Source organism: Triturus cristatus, chromosome 5_2 (genome assembly GCF_964204655.1).
Source record: "Triturus cristatus chromosome 5_2, aTriCri1.1, whole genome shotgun sequence".
NCBI lineage: Eukaryota > Metazoa > Chordata > Amphibia > Caudata > Salamandridae > Triturus > Triturus cristatus.
The window spans coordinates 193790200-193812365 of record NC_140588.1 but is presented as its reverse complement, the minus strand read 5'-3'; the positions used below and the strand labels follow the sequence as shown (position 1 = coordinate 193812365).

The window sequence follows — 22166 nt, the reverse complement described above, 5'->3', positions numbered from 1 at the left end:
AGTCGTAGAGCAGAGATTGCGGCCATGTTGTGATGGGGCTGTTTTCCTGTAAATAATGGAGAGGAGAGAGAGCGTCTGTAAACGAATAAGAGTGGCGTGCATGAAGCGGGTGCCGTGCTGAGCCAGGAAATCTTGTGCACTATGCAACAAAAATAAAAGAGTGCGCAAACACATAGAAAAACCCTTTTGTGTAATGATACCGTAATAGGCCAATATTCCAGGGGAGGAGCAAGACTCGAGAAGGTGTAACTTGGAATGCAAATAAACCACCGAGAAACAAGCTTTACAGAATGACACACACTTTAACAAATTAGCAGTGAGAGGTGGAATGAAAGCCCACATATTGAACACAGCATATCTTGAAGAGAGAACACATGCGCTACCTAGGTGAGACCTAAAAAGTATTCTAGCCACACTACTGCAAAGCATCGGTGATGCTGTACAACATGCCTACAAAACATTGCCAAAGCCAATAGGCGAGATCTATTGACTTTCCCAACTCTCTACTATTTACAAAATCCACCAATTCAAGTTAATGAAAAATGTATGTGACCCCGAATTGTTCCTAAATCTTCCTTCTCTCTGTTCCTAATGTAGCATGTTTGTTGGTGTGATTTCTCGTTCCAGCCTCCAAATCCGTCTAATTTGTGATGGGAAAGCACACGAAGTCTTCACACCACCCTCAAATTGGAGTACTCTATTTGTTATAGTGATGCCACTACAAGATGGCTGTTGCTTTGGCACTTGTCCTTCCTTTGTTTCTACAAGTTCTATTTTCTCTTTGACCTCTAGCGTGCATCCGGCGGCTGGAAGCACAACACTAGACCTGTTAGCTGCTTCTTGCGGCTGCTGTGATGCGACGGCGCCGAGAATCGCGTCAGAGCCGGGGGCAGAGCAGCGGTTGCTGCCGCAGTTAGATGCAGCAACAGCAAAGCCGGTTCAGAGAATAAGTGCGAGGGATGCCTCCTGCTGCGACGGCGAGAAAGAGCATCTTGTTTCACCGGGCGCTCTGACAGTACCTCAACCCGTCGGTGCGCGGCCGCAGGATGTGGCAGAGTGTGGGATTGACCCTCTTGGTGATCGTGGCCACATTGCTGTGTGTGCTGCTCTTCATGCTCTGTGGTGAGTGATAGGCGAAGACGATCACAGTTATTTATGTATCAGATTTTATTATTTTGGACAAAAATAACGTACTTTAAAAAAATGTAGATGCTTTTTTGCCGTGGATACTTTGGTTTATGAGACAAGCCTCTGGGGATTTCCAGTGAGCGCTTGGAAACAAGTAAATTGGAGTACAACATGTTGTGTAAAAGATATAGGGGCTGGGGCAGCTTGAGCATCTTCTGCATGGAGGTGTTTGTCTGTCTTTTAGAGACTGGAGTTTGTAGGTGAATGATTGTGTTGCTCTTCCATTTAATGTGTCATGTTAAAAAAAAAAGAAGTGGGTGCGGGGGCATTTTCCCCCCTCACATTACAGCCATTTGTCCTTGTTTTATTATGGGTGAGTTTAGTTTTTCTCATAGAGAACGAGGGTGTTTAAGTAAATGTGCGTGTCCCTTTTCTTTTGTACTTTTTGCAAACTATTAGCAAGAACTGCAAAAAATACACCCCAATTCCACTTGTTACATTTTGTTCCTTCATTATGGCAACTGGTATCAGTGTAGTATTTATTTTTTCTTTTAACGTAAAATCCATTTCTGGACTTGGTCCTGTTAAAAACCCTTTTAGGACAGTGTGAAATGTTACAAAAGTTCTACGCCTCCTCCCCAAATATCATTTATAACTAGTCTTACATGAGTGTCAACATATTCCCTAGAAAAAGGAGGACGTGGAGAGATGTAAATGGCAATTATTTTTCAACTTACGAGCGTCATCTTTCTGGATGGCCCGCTTGGCATCTTGCCACTATGTTGTGCAGTTAGGACTGACCGCTTTTTTTGTCCAGTAGCCTCAAATCTTGAGACCAGTGGGTTGCTTCATTATGTACTTGTCTGATCCAGCAGAGTGCTCATCTGAACTTGACATACAAAGTGTACCCTCCTCTTATAATGGCTGTTGCCCCTCTCACCAAGCTGTAGGATGAGTGAATGTCAGTGGCAGGTTAATAAGCAGAAACATTGGCCTTTTGCCTGTATTAATCGGAGAGCTGCTATTAATCCTTGTGGTTTCACCTGTTCAATCTTCCACTCCAGTGTATGATGAACGGTTGTGGAGACCATGTGCGGTATGAATGATGTTTCTGTTGAGGACACATTGTCTCTAATACTAAGGGACCGTTTGCGATGTCAAGCGGAAAGGCTCCGACCGACAGTCAGATTCTTCTAGACTATGTTGGTTTTCCACAGATGCCCATTTTCCCCATAGGAGCCTGTGTTGTCGGTCGGAACACAGGCTCCCATAGAAGTCAATGGGAGATCTTCCGAATGGTGTTCAAAAGCATCGTAATCAGTCGGGAGGAACCACCAATCGCCAGTTGGTTGGAACCGACTCCGACAAGGAGTCGGGCGGTTTGGTTTCAGACTGGCATCGTAATGAGGCCCAAAGTTGTTGTTCCGCTGCTAAGGATTAGGGCCATTGTGGATTGATGCTCCTCCTCTGAGACCCTATAATATTTTCGCTCTCATCAAATTGCAGTGTATAGTATGCATTCAGGCCAGAGATACCAGGAAACATAAAATGAAGTTGATCTGGTTTGTCAGCATTGGCAGATCTTCTTCCGGATAAGTCTGGGAACTATACCCAGTATCTCCTCCCAGGTATGTAGGACTTTGTTTACCTCTCAACAGACATCTGTGCCTTCCCCTTTCTGCTAAGTGTGCAACTACCTGGAAACTGGAGATAATTATCTTGGGGAGTCTGTGCTCTCTGCCCTTGAATATACATTTCTTTGACCATTTGGTGCCTGTCCATCCCCTCCTACATGAAAATGCTTGTGAAGGGGTGTCCTGTACTGGTTTCATGGGACTTAAGGAATGGTTCTCCTGTTCACTGGTGATCCATGGTGAACTCAAAGTCTTTGCTTTGGACTTAGAAGGACCTCTGCAGTCCAGCTCAGAGCAGGCAGGTATTCTCTCTCTCTCCCATACCCTGTAACACCACAAGACTGTGACTAAGCATAGTGTACTAGAGCCTCCCTGCTGTTGTGCCAAGGTCTGGAAAAGGAGCTGCAAGATAGCCCAGTGTTGCGTGGAAATGGCCTTACTAGGGGAAGGAACAGCAAGCGTCGTCAGATCCATGTCTCAAGGAAGTGGGTGCTGGAGCCCAGAATAAATTGCATGCCACCTTCCTGTGACTGAACTTGGTAGCACCTAAACATCTAAAAAATAGTGGACTTGCAGGACGCATCCAGTAACTGTTGTGAGATTGCAATGCTTCTTTAGCACCCCCCCCCCCCCTTTGATTGTTGTGAAATCCCACATCATCTCTTTTGTAGTAACAGAGCAAAGCAAGGGCTATCATTTTCACTTTGACCTTGTGATAGTGTTCCGTTGGAAGAGGATGGTCGGCCTGATTTTCTAACCGTTTTGAAGAGGTTTATCTGATATTCTGGAGGTATAACATTTTAGAGGTGTTGTGTGGCATAACAAAAGTTGAGGGGGCCCGCCTGCAAAGTACACAGAGAGCTCTCAGGACCTAGTTTTATTATTTGCACTTGTAGCGCGTACAGATACTCCGAGGAGTGTCCCGGTGCGAGCCTGGAGAAGAAAGGGAGAGTAAGCACAGACGCCTGAAGATTTGTTTAAGTAAAAAGATAAGTTCATTTTTTTTTTTTTAAATGGTCAGAAGTCTTGAATACTGCGGAGAGCCAGAGGGAGTGTGTTCCAGGCTGTGGTAGCCTTGACAGCAAGTGAGCTGCCCCACACTCTAGTGACTAGGAAGCGGGGAGTAAGGGCCAGGAACTGAGAAGAAGGACCAAGATATCTGGCGGGGACATAGAACTGGAACCTGTTCTGCAAATAGGAGGGGCCGCAGTCATGTAATGCACGATGGGTCAGGGCTTTAAACTTGGCTTGATTACCCACAGGCTCAAGGAGGGTCCCTGTGGCACCCCAGTGGTCACCTCCTGAGGTGAGGAGGAGGATGGAGGGATCCAAACTTGTTGAGTGCGCCCTTCCTAAAAAGATTTAAGCCAACTCAAGGCAGCACCCAAGATCTCCATGTCTGCAAGGTGGGTGAATAACAGAGAATGGGGAACATGCTGCCGGGAGATCCAACAAAATAAGAGCTGCCCTCCCTCCTGCATACAAACATTCCCGAATAGCCTCTGAGACTTCCACCAAGGCTGACTCATTGCTATAGGAGGCTCTGAATCCGGATTGAGCTGGATGAAGTAGGCCAGCACCCTGGATGAAGTCTGTGAGTTGTTTATTGACCACGTTTTCTCAGGCTTTCACCATAATAGGGAGGAGGGAGATGGGAAGGTAATTAACTGGGTTCAGCGGATCTAACGTTGGTTTCTTAAAGAGGGGCAGAGTCTTAGCCTGCTTCCATACTAAAGGAACAAGGGCCTCCTGATGGGACAAATTGATAAGAGTGTTAGCTTTAGTGTTCACTGCCTCTGCGACCGAGGCCAGGAGTCTGGCTGCACGGGGATCAGTTGGGGAGCCTGACTTCAATGCCTTAAGGATCTTCAGTGACTCAGGGAGGTCAATAGGTGAAAAAGCCGTCAGGGAGGAAGACCCAGTATGTAGCCCCTACGAGGGCGAGGGCCTGGTCATAGAGTGATCACCTAAAATAAAGGAAGCCTGGATGGAGAACTTTATCAATAAAGAAATTTGAAAGTACCTTGCACCAAATGTTTGACGAGGGAAGTGTGACAGATTCCGCCCTAGGGGCCAATAAGTTCTGGACCATGGAGAAGATTTCTTTAGAATTGTTCCTTTCTTGATCGATGCGATCCACATAGTAAAAGCTTTTGGCCCGAGCTATAGAGGTGTAGTACAGCTTCTGGACTTTCCTAAGGTTCGATGTCGCCAAAGGGCAGTAGTTCAACCGCCATATACGTTCTACCTTTTTGCAATGATGTTTGTGCAGTCTAAGCTCATGTGAAAACCATGGCTGGGATGGAGAATCCCTGGATAGTGTGTTGGGGAGCCATGGTAGAGGAACAGGCCACCACCCTCTTGATCTAACTGGAAAAGTTTTCAAGAGCATCCTCCAAATTAATGGAGGGGACTAGTCTGGACTCAGCTAGAGCACAGCTGAAGGTCATCGGGTCGATTTTAGCAAAGGCCGGGCTTTGACCGGTATTGCTCAGGGGAATACTACCCTCCAAAACCCAGGAAAAGTATGTTAGGAAGTGATCAGACCAGGGCACTGGCAGAGGATCCTCCCCCTTGATAGGGAAATGGAAACAGATATGATCAAGGATATGTCCACCTGCGTGTGTCGGTGCCCAGACCTATTGAGTAAGCTGGGCTAGGTTAAGAGAGTCAGTGAATTCCCTGGTGTCTCCCACCTCATCTTTATCCAAGTGGATATTAAAATCTCCCAGAAAGAGAATTCGTAAACCGCAACCCGAGGGTAATGATAGCATCCGCTAGCTTTTTGAGAAAAGGACCAGCAGGCCCCGGGGGCCTGTAAACCAATGTGCCACCCAGCAAGACGTGTGTGGAGATAGTGACACTAAAATCGAGGACATCACCCTCTCCTAACTCAGAGGACTCTTCACAGCGAAAGGCCCATTTATCCCTGAAGATGACCGCAACACCACCACCCCTCCCGACTTTGCGATCAACCTGGGAAATCTTAAAACCGCCAGGTATTGCCAACTCAATGATAGGGTTTGAAAACTCATTGAGCCAGATCTCGATAATAAATAATAAGTCGACATTTGTATCAGACAGGAGATCAAAGATGTCCAGGTGATGTCTGCCTAGAGACCGGGTGTTAATTAGGGCTGCTCTAAACATGTGCCCCTTCCGATTGCCTCTGGAACAGGACCCGGGGTTCTGGGGTGCGTCCATGCCGGGGTGCAGGGTAAAACTACAATTATTGCACACGAAAGAAGGGAGGGCTAACACCTCCCATCTGGTAGACTGGAGACACGGCTGAGGTCGAAGCAGAAGAAGATCATTACGGCTATATGTCCGGCAGATAGAAAGTTCAAACGGTCAGCGTGGCTGTCGCTGGCCGCCTCCGGAACGCTGACGGGCTTGCATTTGACGCGCCTTCGACGCGCAACTGACGCGCCTTCAGCGCGCGTCCATTCCATGCGTCCGCATCACGTCGGCTCCATCGCCCCAGATATACACAAGCCTTGGTTTAAATTGGATGGAGACTAGAGCGTCTCCTCTCCAAGATGGTCGCCGAAAGTGTCCCACCGGAAGTGGGTGAAACACCTACTTCCTGGCAGGAGCGACTCCCTCCACTCAATCACCGATCTTAATTGGTGTGGTGGACCGGGGAGCGGAACAGCGGGTGACCACTAGTGCAGGTGTTCAATTTTGAAGTACAGTGCAATTTTGAAGTGCAGCGGTGAAAAAGCTAAAATGGCAGCAATCAGCACACACACACACAAAGCTGATAAACAAGTTAAGAACAGTTTAAAAAAGTAAACACACGTATTTGAAAAGAAATCAGTTAGGGCGAGTGTCAAAGGCATCGCTGTATGCACTCCTCGCTCAAGGCTTAGTCTGAGTACTGTGCTGAGGGGGGGCCCCTATAGCTCGCCTCCGCACGGCGGGGGCCTGTGTTACACCCCTGGAGGTGTTCTTTGATCTGACTCTCTTCTAGGCTAAGGCCATAGAATATGGGAATCTCGCCACATTCTGGAAGGAGATCCCAGCATTTTACATTTTGCCTCAGACAGTTATGAGGGGTGTATAGCCACCCTGTTTCTGTTATGACTATGTAGACCAGTTGTTGGTCTCCTGTTGAATTCTGGCCAGTGCCTCTGGTAACCCTTTTAACTAGCCATAGGTACTTTTACATTGGACCAGGTATTTGGATTTATAAATAGGTGATTTTTCTGTAGTTGGGAGGCTACACTTGCTTTAGTGTGGTGGTGTGTTTTTACGTTACACAAACATGATTTGATTTGTGGTGATTCAACCTCTTGAACTCAAACCCACAGAGTTGTCTCACCTGTTACCGAGAGCCTCTGAGAAAGTAGGACAGAGACCAAATGAATCTTAGCAAACTTAATACATTTATAACATTCTGTCTGGCTTTTGTGTGCTGTTGCCTGGGGCTTCAAATAAAGTCATAGTAAAAGTAGTGACAACTTAAGGTTTCTGAGTACCGCTGTGACCTCGCGATCTGTTATCAGTAGGATAACATAGTACAGTAGACTCCATTTTATTCTTAATTATAGTGCATTACTGCATAAACACCATAAAACTGCTTGAGGCTGTTTCTCAGTAATAGAAAGTGCTAGGACTTCTGGTTATACACACATTCATTTGAGCAATCCTTTGTTTTGGCATTGTAAATAAAACCTTTTCAAAGAAATGCCTCTGAGTTATTTCTTGTCACATCTATTGCTGAACCTCATGGCGTCCTAGATTGAAATCTTGATTAATGGACCATGCATGCCTTTGGATTTTCAACAAAATAGGAATATTTGCAACTAATGAGTTGTGTAATGGTGCCAAAGATGCTGGGACACCATTTACAAAGGTTTCTGACCAGAATCTGGCCACTAGCCACTCACTACTCCAGGACCGGTAGAAAAGGCCTAACAATTAGTGTGATGTATTTTACAGGATAGGAGGTCATGATTTGTATACGGAATCTCTTTGTTAATACGAAGAACTGCTTGTTAAGAACTTTAGTTTGCTAACTTTCTGGCTGCGTGGCTTTTAATGGCAGCTTTATATCTGCAATGTAAGGCCGCATCTTTTAGGTGGTGCCTGCGCTGAGGTCACTGAAATGAGGACTGTTCATAAATGGAGTAATTTCCACCCTTAGGGGCCCATTCGTGAAAGTATTTATAATTGCGGAAAGGAGTATTACTGGAGTACTCGTTTACATACTTTACATGCCTTTGTGACTTGGCTACAAAACATCCAACTCCCTAGTGGAAACAGGGCACAATCCTTTGTTTTTTTCCCCCTAATCTATATGAATATTCTCAGTTTAGATACCTTGGGGCTAGTTCGCAAAGGCATGCAAGATTGTTTAAAAAGAAAAAAACAGGTCCTAGTTTGCTTTCTCCAGAACACCTTTGTGAAAAGGCCACTTTTTGTTTTAGTTCGAGCTTTGTTTATATTGTGTATTGAATGCGCAAAGTTTAATATTTGTACTCCAATATTAAATCAAAATTAAATATATCTTTACTACTTGCTTAGTATTGTTTTTTAAAATATTTACCCTCGGTCTTCCATTGCCTTTCGACCTTCACTAGTTAAAATATTCTCCCAGTATCGATTTGGCATAGCAACATGAGGTGAAAGGAGGTTACGTTAAACATCTACAGTTACCTGGTAAATGGATAATGCATCGCTCTGGGGAAACAATAGCTGTAATCGTTGTAATGCTTTGAAATAATGAGTTTGGAAAAAGAGCACGTGCTAACTAAAAAAAAAAACAGTGCCCGGGTACTTGTAAGTAAGTTCAGATGTAGCTCACTACCTTACATTAAATGAGCACACGTTAGAAAAGCACAAAACTGGGGTAAAATATATTTTGTAGTTTGCCGGATTCATCCTTGGGCCCTTGCACTGTGAGTGACAGCATTTTATCTATTAAGTAGTACACGTACGTTTAAAAAAAGAGTACCTTCAGTATCTAATGTTTTATTTTGCCAGTGCTGTTTTTTTTTTTTTTTTTTTTTTTACACATATGTATACTTAAGCTATGGTTTCAGTAATTCGAATCCAATAGCACTTTTTCATTTCATTTAGTAAGTGTACGTGTCTGCTAGGAAGTGCCTGCAATGTTCCAATTATAACATACATATTTTTTTTATTAACATTTTTATTGCAAACCTTTGGCCTTCACATTTATAGGGAGGCATGTGTTTCTTTAATATGCTTGCAATAAAACAGTAAAATAAAAAATAAAAAAAATTCGCATAATTTGCCAAGGGAAAACTAGTTGTCTTTGTGAGTACTTGTTTTTATCAAAGAAGGGTTCAACAAGGGGTCCCTCAAACTGCATAGATGTAAAAAGAAATTGAATACAGGATTGATGATCTGTCTAGTATTTAATTGCTTTTTTTGAAACGTGCTTGTCTTTTTTTCCATGGTTTCTGAATTTTGCAGGCTGACCCTTCCCACTCAATTCGAGATAACTAAGGTGATACTTATTAGCCTGGGGTTTGAAGCAACCTAAGACTGGTGGAAATGGTTCATGTTTTGTGGATTTTTTTCGCAGTGCTTCAGAAGTCGTTTAGCTTACCCCCCTTTGGCTTTAATCCACTGCACGCCAATAGTTATTGAATGTAAGTCTTGTTTTTGCCCTCTTTTAGCTCCTTAGTAGTCCTACTTGACCTCTCCATGCCTTTGCTTCCCCATAGTCTTGCGTGGACTTTGCAAAAGGAAAATTATTATCATCTTTGTCTGTTTCAAGAGGCGAGCCAAAGTAATTCAGGATCGCCTAATTAACTCACCAGTTGTCGGCTTGCCATGCAACCTTCATGCTTTTTGGACACGTTTCTTCATAAAAGGTGGATAACCTTTCTTTCAAGTGTGTTGCCCTTTTTCCAAGTACTAAGTTCATCTAAGAACCTTGAAATACTCAGAATATTTTTTAATAATGTAAAGCACCCTAATAATGGAGACACAGTAATGCCTAGTGGTTTTGAGACATATTCGATGTAAGCACAGATATGTTATTTTCCATTTTGTTCATGACCTGATGCATCTAGAAGAAGCTACTTGGAGGGCTCCACCACCAATCTGATCTTTTGATTTTCAGAAAACTACCCAAAGCCACCCTACAGTGCCTCCATCACGGCACATGCAGTGGCATATCTACCCAGCACTAGCATTCAACATAGCTGCAAGCCTCCCCGAGCATTTCATTATTGTCATTATAATACAAATATTGGATGGGGTACTTCACGTCCCTCAGTCCTTGTGAAATCCTTAACCTGGAACCATTTCTGCGATCACAATGCCACTCAGTCACCTAGGAAGAAATATAAAATAACTTTGGAATTCATAATGACTGTTGTACAAAGACTCCCCTCAGCCTGCTGAATAGTATTCAACTGCAAATAATTATGTGTGCAGATAGCATAAATGCAAACTACAGTCTGCAAGAGTAACAGAGGCCCAGCACCTTACATGCACTGATCACATACAGGTATCCAGATACGCGCCCATTGTGTGCACCCAGGTATGACAAAAGAGCGCTATTGGCATGCACTGGTTACAGGCAGTGAGGAAAGATGCCAGGCAGTCTCCAGCAGTGACAAAGAAGCAGCACATGATATGCAGTTATAACATTCAGCCAAATAAATGCCTTTTGGGTCCACCTAAGAGTGACTGTGGGTGGAGTCAGCGATGGTATATACTGATAACAGGCAGCCAGGATAAGTGCCAAATACAAACTTCAGGAGCACTACTAGTAGCACATGGCAAGTGTTAGTTAGAGGCATCCAGATAAAATGACCGTTGGGGCCACCCAGGAACGACAGAGGAGCAGCACAGGGCATAAAGTTGCTTCCAGTAAGCAATATAAATCCTTATGGGTCCACCCAGGTGCAACAAAATATGCAGCACATGTTTACAGGCAATTTCTTGGTGCCACGCGAGGATTGTTTCTTTCAGGTTGTGAAGATTCAACGTGGTATTTTGAGTTCTTCCTGGCAGCGGTGTGACTTGCCATTGCTGGAGGAGGTGTTCTGGTCTAAGGCCTTAATAGGCCCAAACAACAGGCTTGATTCAGGGAGTCACCCTTTATCTTATATGGCGTTAACCAACGATCACCTGGCAATGGGATGCACCAAACAAAACGAAGGCAGAAGATATTGCCTCTGGAGTTGCCTGTGACGGGTGGTGTTGGAATGCTTTTGTTTCATTAATACACGTTTTAAATCTGCATTATCACCTTACACTCAAAATGAGCGAGTAGATGAAAGGCTAAAATGAGGGTAGTTGCCGGTAAATGATAAACCTGTAAATAAACAGCTAGTCTCCTGTGCCCCGGCCACGTTAAAATCAAAGGTTGATTTTGTAGCATAGTTTGGGAACCCAAAAAGAACAACTGTAGCCAATGTGACAAACTTGAATGAAAATGTAACACACAAATAAGCCTAATAGTTGCCCACAACCCTGAGAAGCATTTGGACTGCCCTCCCTGCACTACCACTGAGAGACATGCTGAAGGAGTACTTGGCCCAGTTTCTTAGGATCTATAGTAGGATAGGTCCCGGGGCATCCGTAGTAAAAGGCTCTAACCATGCACTCAAAATGCAGGCAGCTATAATGTCACTTGCACACTTTATTATCTTTTAAAAAAAATCTCTTTTTATTAAGTTTGCATCAGAACAGTAGAGACCTTAATCAGTTCCCACTCCACCTCGACCCCTGTCCACAGTGACATGAAAGCAAATTTTACATGTATTCGTAGTTATACAATAGTATTCAACTATAGCATTTTAGGCGCATATCATAAAGTGCAATAACAACAAACGCCACTACACGTTGCAGGCTAAGAATAACCTGTACTAAAATATTGGTTGGTACAATTACAGTTGTCACTGTTAAATCATCCTACGTTTGCTGAAGTTGTATTGCCGCTAAGTCCCAAATCGTCCTTCCCTATTGTCCAGGGTCAGTTTGAACTATTTTGCGCCGTACACCACACTCTGCTCGCAGCCACCGCATATATTCTCGTAACCAATACCTATGTTTAGGAGTTTTACGTGTAATCCGAAATTTTGCTATACATTTCTTTGCAGTTACTATCCCCAGTACGGCGATTTTCACAGCATGTTTAGTCTTAGAACACGACACCAATCCTGGCAAGCATACCTGAATGGAACATTGTAGAGGTAACTCTGTTAAGTCCTGCAAGGTACTAATAACATCCTCCCAAAACTCTTGTATCCCCTGTCATTCCCACCAAAAATGTATATATGTTCTAACATTATGTTTACACTTTGGACATGCATCTGATTTAGTGGGATCCAACCTCTGTAACCAATTGTGGGTAACATAATCTCTGTGCAGCCATTTATAATGGATCAATTTTTGCCTAGCATTACGGGACACTCGTCTGCAATTTCTCAATATTGTATCCCACTTAATGTTCCGCAGTGGTTCACCAAGATCAGCCTCCCATTGCAAACGCAATGTGTTCATGCGAGGTGTTTCCTTAGGTAAAAAGAAATCCGTATAATCTGCTGATAAGCTTGCCCTCACCTCCTTATATCTGGCAAGGCCTGGTTGATAACATGTGTGTCCGGTTCCTGCGGGAACCCTTCCCAGGCCCACGAATAGCAGTAGCAAACCCGCATAAGTTAGGAAGTTGCCGCCCATCATATCCCATTTAGTGCAGAAAGTGGTGCAACTCATCAAGCGCCCATCCTCATACAGATCCCCTATAGTGCGTGGAGTATTATCTACCCCAACATCACAGGACTAATATCAGTCAGCCAAGGCACCAGTTGCTGTAAGTATATATAAGTATCTGTCATATTTTTCGTTACTTGTTCCCATATATTTAACAATGTACTGAGTTGTGAGGGGAGTGACTTTTTGTTTCTCCGATGAATTAATGATAGAGCTAACAGCTCACGTGACCTGGCCAATCTAGACAACATACTCGTCATGGGGCCAATGCCTGGTTCCATGAACCACTCAGTGATATGCTGTAAGTGGGACGCCTGGTAGTAGCTTCTAAAATGTGGGGCTTGCAATCCCCTGCTGTACCATCACAGTGGCAACACTTTTACACAAACCCATGCTCGTCCTGTACCCTAGTATAATAAGCAAAGCAACTCATCCAATTGCTTGAAGCATGTATCTGGAACTCACATTGGCATATGCAGTCGAACAAACAGTACCCGAGGAAGAAGAATCATTTTACTGACATCTATTCTTCCTATTAAAGACAAAGGGAACTTTAACCAGCGCTGAACTCTTCATTTCACATTTTTCAATATATTCCCCACATTGGCCTCATACACTTCCCCTGCACTTGAGCTCAAATGCACTCCCAGATATTTAATAGGTGTACTCTGCAACCTGATATCGCGAACGGTCCGCTCTGCCTAACCTCTGTGCCTGTATCGGGTACATGAAGATGTCATTGGCATACAAAGATATAATTTCCCTTTACTATTCCAACCATTACTCCCTCTCCCTTATGCCGAGCTCGTATTGGCCTTGTCAGTGGCTCAATAATTAAGGCAAATACCAATGGAGACAGGGGGTAACCCAGTCTAGTGCCCTGCCCCACCTTTCAACCGTCCTATAACCTATTGCCCACTTTCACCCTGGCTCGGCTTTCAGTATAAAGTGATCGTACCCATTTGAGATAAGTATCTCCCAGATTTTACCGCTTCAGCACGGCCATCATGTATCGCCAGTCTACTGTATTGAATGCTTTATGTGTGTCCAAGTTCGCAAATGCACAGGGTTCACCTCCCTTCTGGGCTTGTTCCAATAGAAGGAACGCTTTCCTTATATTAGTAGTGTTAGTGCGTCCACCCACAAACCTTGCCTGATCAGGGTGGACCAGCGTCCAATCCACTTTAGCCAAGCGATGAGCTAAAATCTTCCCCAATAACTTAGCATCCACATTAATCATAGATGAGGGACATTATGGTTCACATTCGGTTACATCACGATCAGGCTTTGGCAGAACAACAGTATGTACCTCCCTCAAAGTATCAGGGGAAAAAACCTCTATCAAATGCCTCCCGATAAATATTTAATAATGGCTTGCATAGCAGATACACATAGGGCCCGATTCACAGAACTAACTTAAGACAAAATCCTAAACTTACTACCATTTTGGTATTCACAGAAGGCACTTACTCATTTTGGTATCCACAAAAGTTAGGACTCCTAACTTTAGGACTCCTAAATGCCTTCTGTGAATACCGAAAGTCTTTAAAGTTAGGATTTTTCTCAGTTTAGGAGTAGTAAAGTTAGAAGTCCTAACTTTACTACTCCTAAACTGAGAAAAAGCCTAACTTTAAGACGTTCGGTATTCACAGAAGGCATTTAGGAGTCCTAAAGTTAGGACTACTAACTTCTGTGAATACCGTAATGAGTAAGTGCCTTCTGTGAATACCAAAATGGTAGTAAGTTTAGGATTTTGTCTTAAGTTAGTTCTGTGAATCGGTCCCCTATTCTCTATAAAATTCAACTCCCAAGCCATTATTCCCAGGTGTCCTTCCCACACTCAGTTGCGCAATTGCCCAGCCTATATCGGTTTAGTCTATTGGAGCATTTAATACCTCCCACATCTCGGCGTCTACTCCTGGCAATCAAGCTGCATCCCATAGCCCTGCCACCCCCTCCTCATCATACATTCCTTACTCAGGGCTCGAAAACTCTGAAAAATGGTACTAGTCCTGCAGGTCTAGTACCTTGAAAAATCTCCTCGACCCAACAGTAACCTACTTGACCTCCGTCTTTGAAAGCGGAGCAAATGTGACAAGATAAGATTTAAAGGCATCTTTATTGCTCATTTGCTTCGTGAGCAATAAAAAGGCCTTTAAATCTTGTTATCTTGTCACATTTTCTCCATTTTCAAAGACAGAGGACAAAAGTTAGTATGTTTTCCTACTCGCCAGAAAGGGCGAGCAGGACCTAAAAATAGCTCGACCTCATTAAATTTTCCACGCAAATGCGAGCGGTCGAGTGGATTTGTTGAGCCCTGTTACTGGATATATACATCTGAGTAAAATTCTGCAAATCTGTAATATATCATCATAAGCTGTAAGAATGGTTCCCTGTGCATCCTTTATTGCAGCTATTACACTCCCAGCTCGCTCTCGCTTTACCAGCCACTCCAGTAACCACCCTGGAACATCACCTTGTTCATTCTTTATTTACATATATATTTTGTAGTCTTGGCAAGCCAAAGTTTCCCGTGGCTCATCTAAGTCTCCCTGCAACATACAGCACTCTTCCCAAACCTCATCCCTATGCCTTGCCTTTCGGTCAATGTCCCCAATCTGGAGTTCCAGAGTCATCACTGTGTACACTAAGGATCGCCAGACCCCATATATAGCGGCCATACACATACCCCTTATAGTTACTTTAAAAGCTTCCCACAGCGTCCCTGCTGAGGTAACCGTGCCAGTATTGATCTAAAAAAAAATTCTCACCTCCGCTCGGATAGTTTCTCTATATGCCCGATCATGTAATGCATGACTAGAAAATCTCTAAAAAGAAGGTGAATTAGCAAGGGCATGAGACTGCAGCATGGTCATCAGGGAGGCATGATCTGCCAATGTACGGTTAAGGTACTGTACCCTTTCAAACTCAATTGCTTGCTCGGGGTGTGTCAACAAATAGTCGATCCTCGCGAACGTGCCATGGGGTGGGGAGTAAAAGGAATACCCCCTAGTACGGCCATGGGCAGCCCTCCACATCCCCACCAAATCTAACATGTCCATAGTTTCCAATATTGCCATAAACTCTCTACCTAGTGGGCACTGTACCTGCCTGGAGCTATCCTACTCCCGTTCAATTTACAATTCTGATCTCCCATCCAGATAATATTATAGTGAGCATAGGTGGCCAGAACCCTCGTCAGTCCCACATATGACGTAAAAAGTAGGATGGGTCTGCTGCTCCATCTCCCCGACCACCCCAACGTACCTTCCATCCGAGGCTTTCAATTCTACCTGAACCTGCAGCGGAACACTATTATGCACCCCCATCAGTACTCCACGTGCTGAGGAAGTAAAGCATGAGTACCATAGTTTTCCCCCTCTCCCCCCCTCCCCCGCCCTCCATTTAGTCCGCAGCTTGTCTGCTTCTCGGGGCAGCAAATGTGTCTCCTGTATCATAAGTATTTTTACTTGCTGTCTACGAGTGTAAGACCATATTTTCTGTCGCTTAATAGGGTTTTGAATACCCTTCACATTCCAAGACAAGACTGTCACCACCATCCATGATTTGAAATCAATTCACCCACATCTTCAATCGAATCAAATGATTTCTGCAAAATAGCGCTCCCCTTCTACATGGACAGTGGTCAATAAATCTTCCCTTCCACCACCCGGGTGGCCTACCCCATCTTGGCCTCTACATATATCGCCATGAACAACACCCTCTCCCCTAACTTGAATGCAATCAAACTTCCCTTCAACTGCCTGACGTTCCCCTGGATTCCTAGTGCAGGTTCTCCCAGAGACAGCAACACTGTTTACAACAAACACCCTAGAAGAAGAACACTCCGCTTACCCTTCTTTGCTCCAGTCAACTCTCCCCGATCTCAATCGTATGTCATATGGCCCCGCTCAGTAGTATAGCAGAGCGATAAACCACCCCCTTAAATTCAACCTGATCATCTCTTACTGCTTGTTAAATAAGTGGCGACTATAAGTGATTCATGATTTTCAGCAACCTGTATAGCTTCCTCCGATTTGTTTGAAAAAATATCTCTTCCCCTTCCAGTCAATTCTCAAGCACTCTGGTGGGAGCAAATCATAGTCCCACCCTTATCTCTCAACTTTCTTTTAACTTCAAGGAATGATTTCCATTTTTTTTATTTGGTGACCATACCATAATCTGGATAAAAAGAAAGTGTAACACCATTGTTCTCTGTTTTTCTCTGTGCACGCGCCACTGCCAAGATCTGAACGTTATCTCTGTAGCACAACATGCACACAATAAGCATGCAGGGAGGAGCATCCAGGTTTGGGTTTGACGCCAGGAGGTCTATGAGCTCAATCAACATTCAATGCTCCCTCCACATTTAGTTCTGGTAGCACCTTAGGAAGCCAGTTCTCCAAAAACAGTTCCACGGGTGTCGTCTCCGTTCCCTCTGGCAATCCAAAAATGCGCATATTATCCAAATCTTTAACTCGCTCACGTAGTTTATCCATATCTTGATGCAGAAAAGTCACTATAACTGCCACACCATCTATCTTTTCGGTAATGGTTTTATTTCCTTTGATAATCAAGTTCTTAATGTCTAAATTATATGGAGGGGTAGACTCTCCTTCCATGTCGATCTTGTGTGCAGCCCCAGCCTGCGCCACCTTAGCTATACTCTCCCCTATGGTGTTGCGATTTTTAGAGACCGCACCGAACCTCCTATGAGTTTAGGCAGCATGCGAGCGTGGAAGAGCCTCCATTCCCACTTCCGCAACCCAGCCAAAGGCGCAGTAAGATAAAATCCAGTAAACTCGGTCTACAAGGAAAGTTTTAAACCCTCCCCACCAGCACAGTCCATCACATAGGATGGATTCTCTCTTGGGTCCTTCTGCACACTGGACCGGCACCAAATACAACTCAGTCCATCAGGCCATCCCTGCAGAATATATAAAAAAAAAACTAAATGGCCAGAAGGGGTAGCCCCACCGTATCACTGCTCCAAAACTGGGATGCAGGATGTATACTCCGCTCCATTCACCACTCATAAAAATCCTGTGGCACTTGCAGGGCCAGGTGCAAACAAGCTCACCCTCGCAGATAACTGGCCGCCAACCTCTCCACTCCAAGGGCCCAGTCGGCGCCAGCAGCTCATCAATGTGGTATGTAGCTACTGGGGGGGTCGTGGCCTCCCCGTCTGGCCTCCTCCGCTTCACCTCCTACTTGAATCACGGCCCTCGTGGCCCTGTGATTCTGCCCCGGACCGCTGCCGTAACTCAATTCACTCCAGAAATGCTGCTGCTAGGGGGCAGGCGCCACCGCCATCCATGCCGTCTCCCGAACTCTCCTCCCCGGGTGAGAATCCGCCCTCAGCGGTAGCCACCATAACGGCCTGAGAGTGTTAGCACCCACTCGCTAGCTCCGGGTGCAGCAGGCCGCCCAAGGCCTCTGGGGTTGCAGCCCGTCGGCCCCCACAGTGTCGGTCGGTAAGGCCCTTGAGTCCCTCAGAACAAAGCAGCTGGCGAGGAACACCTCAAGGCAGCTGTCCGGACCTTATGAGAGGTCAGCAGGGTCAAAGGGGGGGGGGGTCCCTTTATGCTGATGTTGACTGGATCTCAGATCGAGCATGTCCGCTCAGTCGGCCATCTTGGATCTGCCTCTTTCCCAGTTGCACACTTTATAAGAGTAACTTTAAAAGGAGGTGTAAAATAAATCACTTGCAGTGTATGCAAAACAAATAGCAGTTTTTTAAAGATGAAAAAAGATGCATTTTGAGTCAGCTTTGTTACCAAATAGCTATTTTTAGGTGAATGTGAACAATGTGTATAGCCCTTATGCAGTAAAAGTGAAGAAAGCTAATGGGTAAAGCTTACTGCCCCATTGCCCCGTGCTATGTGCTGTGGTGAGTAGAAGCAACATGTGAAGAACAATTCAAAAGACCAATCAATGAAGTCTGCTGACCAAAAGCCTCTCCTTATATGCACATTTTGTTAAACTATAGTCTGGAGAGACAGCGAAACCTATGTCAAGTGCCAGACCTAAAAAGGGTCATCTCGCTTTTTTTTTTTTAATCCCCCCATGGCCAACTTTCACTCCCCAGTTATGTTGTTTGATACTTAGTGAAACTGCATATAATATTGTTCTGTTATTGAATAATCGTCATTCACGGTTGGTAGCAAATCAGTTTTATGCTTATAAGGTCATGTGGTTCTTTGAAAATTCCATGGTTTGACAACATAAGACTTCTCCTAACTAGCCTGGGCCTTGGAGATTGTTGGCTACATCCTGAGTCTGCTTGTTTGTTAATATCAAAGTATCAAATGAAGGCTTGTTATAATGATTATAAACTAGCACAACTTAATAATTCCCCTGGGACAGGGAAATGTACTAGTGCCTTTTTAGAAATCAAAGCCTTTTCACGCTTTGAACCGGCAATTGATCTCATTACTCCACCTGCAGCCAGGAAGCTCTTTTCACAATTTAGATACGGGGTACTTCCGCTACGTTGTTTTACATCTAAATGGAGTAAACAAAATCCGACCCATTGCCCAATGTGTGATCACCCTGAGGAAACAGAGCTCCACGTTTTTTTCTGTTGCACTGGGCACCAGAAGGCAAAGAGTCGCTGGTTGGCCCAGATCTGCAGGAATCTTGGCACCAGATCTTGTTTTGAAGCATTTAGGATACTGAAATCTTATACAAGTATCCCAATAGTTTATTCGGTGGCCGGTTTTCTATTTTCGGTATGGTGCACTAGAAGGGCCCATTTGAGAACCCAGAATGTAAATTGATTGCGTTAGCATATGCTGTATTTTTATCTCTTACCTATCTATTCATGCATTAGTTTTAATTATAGGAATCTTTCTTCCTATTTTTATTGGAAAATTGTTTTTAGTTTAATTTATATATTTATTGCACCATGAACTCTCTAATTAAAACCGTGATATCTCTGTCCAAATTTTACGATGCAATGTTTTGATGATTTCCTAAATTTGGAATTGTATGCATAACTGTATTGCTTTTATTTATTTACATGTACTTTCTAGAACATTTTGTCCGAAATAAAGTTTTTTTGACTTGACTTAGTGAAACTGCATATAATATTGTTCTGTTGTTGAATAATCGTCATTCACAGTTGGTAGCAAATCAGTTTTATGCTTATCTTATGGTTTATAACTTCACATTTTGTATCGTGCATTTTGAATTTATCTTGATTTGCTATTTATCTCTTTTCCGAGTTCACTTTAAGGCACATCGCCCTCTCCATATCAATCACATCTGTTTGGAAATTCGTGCAGTTTGTTTCTTTTTATCTTTGTAAGAAGAACCTTTCAAAATCCATTCTTCACTTGTGACAACTTATTTTGTCACAGAATCTCCCCTCCCATTTCAAACTCCCAAAAATCTGAATTAAGAAAAATAGATTGTCCAAAACCAATATTTCCCATAAGTGATGTGAGGGTTTTAATGGTTATTCTTTAATTGGAGTGTTGAGCATCTGTACATTCTCTTGCGGGGTAGTATATATAACAGCCAAGTGATTTGTACGGGGATGTTTGTAACTTGCATGTTGTGTTAAATTGTGGCTGCTATTAGTGTCAGTATAAGCGCATCATCTCTTGGCACTGGATGTCATCTTTTCTCTCATTTGGATTGGTTTCGCTTCTGCTTTCTGTTGCCTGTTTAGGTCTCGCCTGAGCCAGCGCGCATGCGATGCTCTGCGAGACTTCTAGTAAGGACTTTTAACTCGGAGCACACGCTCGTGCGTGTTCTTTTTTTTTTTTTTTTTTATTTTTTTGTTTTTTTTTTGGGCTCACACGCTTTTGGCCTTTGCATGCGTCTTTCTAAGAAAAACAGCACGCAATTGGCCAAAGGCGGGTGCATGTCACGCCTTCCCTCTCCCCTGGCCTAGGGAGCTCGAGAGCGCGCAGCAGCGCAGCCGGGTGCCAGCTGCATACCTGACATTCCTTGCAGTGCACGCGCACCGTGTTTGTTTAAAATACTCCCCATGAAGGATTGTAAAACACAGTAAAGAACGTTCAGCTGCCTGCAATTATTTGTAAAAACCGTTAGATGGCGCCAACACTATACATACGAAGCCACAAAAATCACAAGGCCCTCTGGTAAAGCCAATGAGAGTAATTGCCCTATGGAACATTCATTCCCTTATTATCTAATTTGAGACTAACCTCGTCCCCGCAACCTTGAGGAATGCACTCGCTCTCTCCTCTTAGCCATCCACCTCTCCTCTCCTGGACCACCTCTACACTTCCAGGAATGATTTGCTTTAAATAACCGCGACGATCCTGGCTGGGTGGGCTGAAATGCTGACTATAGCACTTGACTCCTAGAATAATAGATCTCCTTGATCGGGGTGGGTCAGATTGCTAAACTGGCTGGGGTGGCCCCCTGCTTTATGCACGCATTGGATTTGTAATTACGTCGGACCACACAAAATAAACATCCGTTCCTGCATTTGTGCACTTTCTTTTTTTGGTCTCGCCTGAGCCAGCGCATGCGCTGCTCGGCGAGACATTTAGTAAACAGGGCTTTTAAAAGTGCGACCGCACTTTTGGCTGGCATTCTGCGTGCGTTCACGTGCACAGGCACGAGCAGAGGCGCCATATGGCTTTCCTCTCGCTCGGCCAAGCGCGCGTGCCTCGCTTCAATGTCCCTCCCCCACCACAGAGCGCGTCTCGCAGCTTGTTTTTTTTTTTACTTTGAGCGCGTGGCCAATGCTTGTTCCCTATACTAACCCTTTTTGGATTCCGGAGCTGCGTGCTACTCGCAGAAAAGCAGTTCGACAGCTTGTCAGTGGTAGTAAGCGCTATATAAATCCAATTACATTTACAATAAGTCAAAGTGTATTGAGAGATGTACTAAACCTTCTATGAGTGTTTCCTATGCAATCCACCAACATCATGTGATGTATTTATTAGAAGCACACACTTCCCGTGTTATTAGTCCTATTGGTGTGTTTGATTTCAAAGCAGGACTGTGCCGCCTTGTGTCTTTTTCAAGCTATGGTGAGTTAGTTTCATGAGTTTTATCTTTTTGAGAAGGTCGTTGTCTTCCCATCAACCGCCCATGTCAATTGATTGGCAGTCCTCTTCCTATATTGTAGCTCATGCCCTCTTCTGGCAATAGCCTGTTTCTTAACACACCTGACAACCTCCTCTGACCGTCTGTTCGATAAAACCTTCTCTTAGGAACGTTTAGGTTGGAAAACCCTTTAATTGGACCAGTGCTGCTAGGAACTTTAAGGTTTCTTCCCGCTCCTTTTCTGACACCGAGCACAGCTACTGTTCCATGGAAGCAAACAGCGCAATCATAGCCAGCAGATCTTAACAAGGCAAAGTTGTTCATTCCCACACTCGCAACACTACACTTTATATTAAAACCATGTGCTGTCTCACTACCAGAGGCATCAGCTACAACCTTGGGGAATTCTGGGACATGCAGTCTTTTCTTCCTGAGCACTTGGAACATATAAGCCCCACGGAATGTGTGACTCCTTTGTCTAGTCTTTGTTCCACCATGAATGCCTGAGAATGACTACTAACATTGAAGCATTGCATAGCAGGTGTAGTGAGTTTTTATTTTTTTTATTTTACTGAGGCCAAAGCTTTGATAAATTACCACACTCCCAATCCAGATACCTTTTTGCTCCGGATTATGACATGGAAATGACTGTGGCCTTTATGTTTGTTTCAA

General features: G+C 44.2%; 1 protein-coding gene across 1 annotated transcript in view; it reads left to right on the top strand.

Annotated features, from left to right (window-relative positions):
• The first annotated feature begins 907 nt into the window (after positions 1-907).
• Positions 908-22166, top strand: part of SMIM13 (small integral membrane protein 13) — a 74714-nt gene continuing 53455 nt past the window's right edge. The window contains exon 1 of the mRNA XM_085606970.1: positions 908-1122. Within this exon, the coding sequence (XP_085463096.1) occupies positions 1047-1122 (76 nt within the window). The 5' untranslated portion in view covers positions 908-1046. The remainder of the gene's footprint in view (positions 1123-22166) is intronic.